Genomic DNA, 7573 nt, shown 5'->3' on the forward strand with positions numbered 1-7573 from the left:
TATTTTAATAATTTTGACTTATTTTTCGATCACAAGTAATAATAAATTACTTTTTTTAAAAAAAATTATGAATTTCAAGCATTTTTAGCCATGTTCGAAAATTCGAACTTATTTTCGAAATTGCAAAATCCTACTCAAAATTGTTGTTTTCGATAACAAATAACAATAAATTACTTTTTTTACGAAGAATTATTAATTTCAAGCATTTTCAGCCATTTTCGAAAATTCGAACTTAATTTCGAAATTTCAAAAACTTACGCAAAATGTTTTAAAAACAATGCTTAATATAAATATTAAAAATTTTTTAATGTGAGAGTAAATTTTATCACATTTTTAGCATTTTTAGCCATGTTCGAAAATTCGAACTTAATTTCGAAATTGCAAAATCCCACTCAAAATTATTGTTTTCGATAACAAATAGTAAAAAATTACTTTTTTTAAGAAAAATTATGAATTTCAAGCATTTTTAGCCATGTTCGAAAATTCGAACTTAATTTCGAAATTTCAAAAACTTACGCAAAATGTTTTAAAAACCATGCTTAATATAAATATTGAATTTTTTTTAATGTGAGAGTAAATTTTATCAGATTTTTCGAATTTCAAAAATAAAATTTTGAAATTTTCTCACATTTTTCAATTTTCGAACATAGAAATTTTGTAATTTCGAATTAAAAATTTTAATTTTTAAAAAGATTTTCAAAAGTTTTAAATTTAAATCGTAGTTTTAAAGCTGAAAAGTAAGATTTTTTAGCATTTCAGGTTATGTTCGAAAAATCGAACTTAATTTCGAAATTTCAAAATCATTGTCAAAATGTTGCTTTTGAGCTAAAGAGTAAAACTAAAAACTTTTTTCTTAAGTTTAACAACATTTTCAAACATTTCTCACTTTTCGAACATAGAAATTTTGTAATTTCGAATTAAAAATTTTCATTTTCAAATAGATTTTAAAAAGTTTCAAACTTAAATCGTAGTTTTTAAGCTAAAAACTAAGATTTTTAAGCTTTTAAGGTTATGTTCGAAAATTCGAACTTAATTTCGAAATTTCAAAATCCTTGTCAAAATGTTTCTTTTGAGCTAAAGAGTAAAACAAATAACTTTTTTCTTTAGTTTAACAACATTTTTACACATTTTTCAATTTTCGAACATAGAAATTTTGTAATTTCGAATTAAAAATTTTCATTTTTAAAAAGATTTTCAAAAGTTTTAAACATAAATCGTAGTTTTTAAGCTAAAAACTAAGATTTTTAAGCTTTTAAGGTTATGTTCGAAAATTCGAACTTAATTTCGAAATTTCAAAATCCTTGTCAAAATGTTTCTTTTGATCTGTAGAGTAAAACAAAAAACTTTTTTTCTTAAGTTTAACAACATTTTGGCACATTTTTTCATTTTCGAATATGGAAATTTTCAATTCAAAATTTTCATTTTCAAAAAGATTTTCTAAAGTTTTAAACTTAAATCGTAGTTTTGATGCAAAAAAGGAAAAATTTTTAAGCATTTTAGGTTATGTTCGAAAATTCGAAATTAAATTTTGAAATAAAACACATTTTATCAACTTCTTTTGTTTTTTTCTTTGTTGTTGCTTTATTATGTTTATGTTTTGTTCTGGATACTTTATTGCATATTTCTTTATGTTGAATTTAATTAAAATTAACTTAAAAATTATTTTTTAAAACAAATTAAAAAAACTAAATTACTTTTAAACAAAATATACAACTTTGTTGTAGTAGCTTTTTTGCAATAGAGTAGAGCGAGAGAGAGGGACTGAGAGAGAAAAATGTATAAGGAATAAACATCAAATAGGACATTTTACAATAACAACATTTAAACTAATGTTAACAATCATTTTCGCCTCGATTATTAGCAGTATAGGTGGCAAATAAAAGATTATAGGAGGGGAAATTGCAACATTGCATATCGGCTCTTTGCCACTGGCTATAGCTGGTCGTTTCCAATTCACGCATAGTGGCATAAGCTTCGGAAGATTTATTGGCAAAAATGGTTATAATAAATTTAGCGGGTAAAAATGTGGCCAAAACACGTTGTATCAATTCAGCATAATTGGCCATAGAAACATTCGATTCGAAGCTAACATAAGAGAATTCCTTTTCGGGTGTTATGTGTATGGTCATATATTCGCCCAGTTGGTTAATGCCATTCATCGAATAGCCACAGGGTTCGAATAGGAAATCATCTATTATCATATCGGGTAAAATCTCATTGATTTTTGACTTAACTGTCGCTTCCTTGCCATCCTGGCAGCACAGTTTAGTGAATACCTGCATTACCTGGGGATCTAGATTTTCCATTAAAATTTCTATAGTTTGATCGGGTTCCGAGTGATGTTTACCCTCTATTTTGGGTAATTCTATTAGATCGCCCTTAAGCTCACGCTCCGGCTGGCTTAAGGTATACAAATACCAACAATCCTTATTGATTTGACCCAAACAATAGGTTTGGCCACCCTCAAAGATTGTATCCAAGAATTTAACTTCCTCACAGAACATGCGATGTGGCAATAGCTGTAATTCGGGGCGAGCAAAGTTCTTGCGTGAATAAAAGAAATCGGAAATTTCCACAAAACCCATTTCAGCTGCCATTTTCATTAAGGGTTTTAGGCAATTCAAGGGGGTGGTAGTGCCACAGGTTTTTAAAATCCATCTTCTTTTCGATACAAACATGCTTGATTCACTCAACACATAAGCATCCACTTCGGAATTTTTGGTAAAACTTATAATTTCACATTTTACTGCCTTCAGCTCCTCATCCCACACCTCCTTAGTTATCCTTCTCAAATCGGCCTCATCATCCATAGGAGGCTGCTTAAACCATACCTCCACCAGCTTTTCTACTCCTTCAAAATAATGTTGTGTATTCTCACCCATTGTCTGTATATAGCCGTCTGCTTTCGGTTTAGCTATATGTACGTCTATCACCAGCTACTAGTTATCTCTTAATGAAATCTTGTCTTAGAACTTCCTCTTCGACTTGGCGTTGTTGCCTATACACACACACGTGTTGTTTTCTTTTATTATTAATAATTTTTTTGTAATAATCTATTATCAGCTAAGCTTTTTTTGTCTTTTTCAATAATTTCGTCTAATTTTGTCAATATTTTTACAAGAATTTGTCATTGTTTTATTGGGGCCTCCAAGTTGTTCTTTATCTGCTAACATTTAGTTGCTATATTTGTTATTGTTGTTGTTGTTTTTTTCTTTTAAGTTGCAAATAGATTTGTTTTTCTGCTTGTAGGTCGTCTGCTGCGGCTGCCATCAACCGTTTTTACACAATAATTTGATAAGAATTATTTTTTGTTTATTTTTTTTTTGGGGGCCCCAGCTGAAAACATCTGTAAATTGAAAATGTTGTGAAATTTTTCTTACAGCAATGTTGTTAGTAAAAACTTGGCAGCACTTATTTGACAGAACTGTTGTTTATGTTGTTGTTTGAAAAAAATAACGGTTGTTTGTCATATCTAAAATAAATAGTTGCCAGATGGCATTTTTTGGGAAAATATAAAACTAATGTAATTTTTTTTAATTTCAAGTAAAAATTTAATGTTTTTATGCCAATATTTTAAGATAAAATAATAAATAAATTTTATAAATTCACTTCTTGTATTTTACAAGCAAAAAAAATTTTTTTGTCAAAAACTTTCAATGCAGACAACGAATAACTTTGAAAAGTTATACGTAGTAATGCCTTCAAAGGCAATAAAATATGTATTGTATGATTAATTTTTTAATATCTCTCCAGTTTTATTTAAATTTTAAAATTGTTGAAAATTTAATAACTAAACGTAGTAATTGAAAACTTAGCCGGCTTACGTATGATATTATGACGACGCCGTCGTTAATATTTAACGGCGCAGGTCTCTGGTGGAAAGAAGAAAAAAATCATAATTTTTGTACAACGTCGTCCATCGTTCGTCGTCAGTATATAAAAAAATATTGCAGAAAAATTTGGTGTTTCTAAGCTTAATCAATAAAAGAAAATAAACAAATTAATTAAAGCCCCTAAAACGGCAACGCGCAGCTCGCTGATTACAAAAAAAGTAAACGGTAATTGTTGAAAAAGTTTTCAAAACATCTAAACGCAAATATCCAAAAATTATTCTAACATACAGAATGAAAAATTTCTAAAGATTTTTTTCTACATTTATACGTGCAAGAAGGTGATGGCTGCCTTTTTTTTTCTTCCAAAAAAAAGTTACATATCTAGATGAAGAAAAAATTATACATATACATTGCTGAAAAAAAGAGAGAGAGAAAGAGAGTGAGAAAGCTACAAATAGAGTACATGACAAAACAAAGTGTGAGACAAAGAGCCGCTATTATTAAAAAACTAAAGAAAAACGGAATAGGGAATTAAAAGAAAAAATCGAACAAACGTTAAAAAAAGTGACAAATCGAAACGAAAAGGAATGAAAAACTTGACAAAACCAGGAAGAACAAGCAGCAGCAAAATTTATTACAGAAGTGAAAAAATTTTTATACGTGAAATTGTGTGAAGTTAATGAAAAAAATCAAAAAAAGTGCAACTTAAAGCAAATTAAAATAAAAGAAATTTAAGCAAAAGGTAAAAACTTAAAAAAGTTAAAAGTTTTAAAGCTAAACGAAAAAGTAGAAACCAAAGGTGGTGGTAAAAAAAACAAGTGAATTAAAATTATACAAACGAATGAAAACTTAAAATGAAATTATGAAATCTAAAGCCAGGTTTTTGTGAAAAAAGAGTTAATTTAAATATATTAAAACAAAAGGAAAAAGTAATCATAAAGGGTGAGCTTTTTAAGTGAAATAATGGATAGAATTATTACTAAATGTATAAGAATTTTTTCCATAATTTTTTTTCTTTTGCCAAAAAATATCCTTGAAAATTTTCTATAGTGAAAGAGGAGAAGAAAAAAACTCTGCAAGAGAGACGTATGATTTTGTAGGAAAAGAAAAAAACAATTTCTTTACTTAATATAGCAAAACAAATAAGAGTGAAAGGGATAGCTAGAGACAAAACAAATTAAAAGGAAAATGTGTTATAAATGTTTTAAACAAAAAATACAACTCTGTATAACAATTAGACTTTGGCACTTGTGTGTTTTTTTATGTGTTGTTTTTAGCAAGTGTATGTCACCAACAGTGATGACAATTTCTTTTTAACATTGAAACATGTTACAAAAAAACCGCTAGAAAACATTAAAGATTAGACTATGTTATAGAGTTATCTATATATTAGACTATAGAATGGATTATATAGTCGACTACAGAGTAGACTAGATTATGCACTATAGTATAGACAAGATCAGAAATCTGTTTTCAGCTAAACGCTAAAACTCATGTTCTGCTATCTTTTGCCAGGAAAAACGTTAAATTAGCAACAGTGTTTATTAATAAAGCAAAGAAGAATAGAAAGGAAACCAAGTGAGAAAAGAAACAATTTTAAAGAAAATTTTAATAAAAATGTGTTAAATTATTTAATATAAAAGTTTATTCAAAGAAATTTATTGCAAATAACTTTAATCATTTGAAAAATTTACTAAATGAAGCCATTTTTTATTAATTTTAAGTGTGCTGCTTTTTCTTCTGCCAGCGTTGCTTTATTTGGGTTCTTTTTTCTATTTCTACCAACAAAAATTTGTTCCCTTTTTTACTTTTATTGCGTCTTAATTTTTTTATATTTGTGCTAAATTTTAATCTATCTATTATTTGTTGTTAGTTTTTGGTGTTAAAAAACTTATAAACACATTTTTTTTTTGTAATTTTAATTTTTCTTTGATATAAACTTGGAGTTTTTTTTCTTTTAAACAACTTTTTTTTAATTCTCTTTTCTGTTGTAATTGTTCTAAGTGCAACAGAGATGACTGCTCTGTTAAATATTGTTATTAACTGTTATAAAATTGTTTTTGTATGCAAACTGCTGTCATTTTTTTCATCTTTCACTAATTTGTCATAAAAAAATTGTTATAATCGTGAGTTTTAATTATTAATTATTAAATAAAATTTATAATATTGAGTGTCTTTGTGAAGTGTAAAATACTTTAAAAGTTTAATAATAGTAGACTTTTGGAAAATGATACCAGTCTTAATATGAAGGTGAACAACGCCACTTTATCTAGCTTGGAAAACACTAGGAAACAATTCTACAGGTTAAAATTGTTTCGATAAACATATTATAAAGCTTTTTTAAACATTCTTCTTTCTCAACTAATCGCTCATATTTCATATTTAAACTATTAGCATAAACTCTTGCAGGCATTGTGTGAAATCACCCTCCCACACTAATGCTAAGAGGAATACAACTGACCGGTTACTTTTGTATCCTACTAACTTAAAAACACTTTATTTCGTTATTTTAACAGGATTACTTTTTATTAACACTGCAATTCTATTGACTAATAACACATCCTTTAGCGTAAGACGCTTACATCGCCGCCCACTAAGGAACTTTAAATCTTAATCTTTTACAACCACTGGCTTTTCCTTATGTTTTCAACTACCTTAAGGAGCTCCTCATTTTATTATAATATAACTTCTTTTCTTATTAGTAGCACATTTTCACACGTTACCTTATTTATTGTTTACTTGTTATGGAGGTTTCTTAACAAATTAATATTTAAATCAATATGGCGTATTGCAAATTTATTTAACTATTTTTTTTACCATTTCTTTCTAATCTTATCAATAAATTAACTTTTTTTTGTATGCTAAGCTAATAGACTACCGGGCGTTGTTGGTAATAAAAAAATTAGTTAATATTATATTTCTATAGAAATAGGGAAAGTGTAGGTGTTTATTATAGGGAATAAAAGGGATCTAGTAGTTTTTTTTTATGTAGGTTTGTAAAGAAAAATAAGTATTTAATAGATTAAAGTATAAAATAATCAGATAAAGTTTAAAGAAATTAAAAATCTAAATAGACTAGAGTAATCAGAATACTAAAGAATTGTCCATAGACTAAATTACAGAATAGTCTATAGACTAGACTAAATATTAGTTTATAGACTAGACTCAAGAGTAGTCTATAGACTAGACTATAGAGTAGTCTATAGACTAGACTAAAGAGTAGTCTATAGACTAGACTAAAGAGTAGTCTATAGACTAGACTAAGGAGTAGTCTATAGACTAGACTATAGAGTGGCTTAAGACTAGACTATAGAGTAGCCTAAAGACTAAACTATAAAGTAGCCTATATACTAGATTATAAAGTAGTATATAGACTAGAGTATAGAGTAGTCTATACACTAGAATACAGAGTAGTCTATAGACTATAGAAAAGTATATAGACTAGACTATAGACTAGACTATAGAACAGTCTATAGACTAGACTATATAATAGTCTATAGACTAGACTATAGAGTAGTCTGTAGATTAGACTATAAAGTAGTCTATAGACTAGACTGTAGAGTAGTTTATAGACTAGACTATTGAGTTGTCCATTGACTAGACTATAGAACAGTATAGAACCTAGAACGGATTAGACTATAGAGTAGTCTAGAGACTAGACTAGATTAGTCTATAGACTAGTCTATAGACTAGTCAATAGACTAGTCAATAGACTAGACTATAGAGTAGTCTATAGATTA

General features: G+C 27.6%; 1 protein-coding gene across 1 annotated transcript; it reads right to left on the reverse strand.

Annotated features, from left to right (window-relative positions):
- Positions 1–1735: 1735 nt before the first annotated feature.
- Positions 1736–3348, reverse strand: LOC111682275 (S-adenosylmethionine decarboxylase proenzyme). The gene has a single exon (XM_023444183.2). The coding sequence runs from the start codon at positions 2880–2882 to the stop codon at positions 1833–1835; it is 1050 nt and encodes a 349-aa protein (XP_023299951.2). The 5' UTR covers positions 2883–3348; the 3' UTR covers positions 1736–1832.
- Positions 3349–7573: the final 4225 nt, after the last annotated feature.

The sequence above is a fragment of the Lucilia cuprina genome, chromosome 3 (assembly GCF_022045245.1).
Source record: "Lucilia cuprina isolate Lc7/37 chromosome 3, ASM2204524v1, whole genome shotgun sequence".
Classification (NCBI taxonomy): Eukaryota; Metazoa; Arthropoda; class Insecta; order Diptera; family Calliphoridae; genus Lucilia; species Lucilia cuprina.

Bases quoted from the DNA above. Each gene is read 5' to 3' on its own strand.
- LOC111682275 (XM_023444183.2), bottom strand. From the start codon at position 2,882: ATGGGTGAGAATACACAACATTATTTTGAAGGAGTAGAAAAGCTGGTG.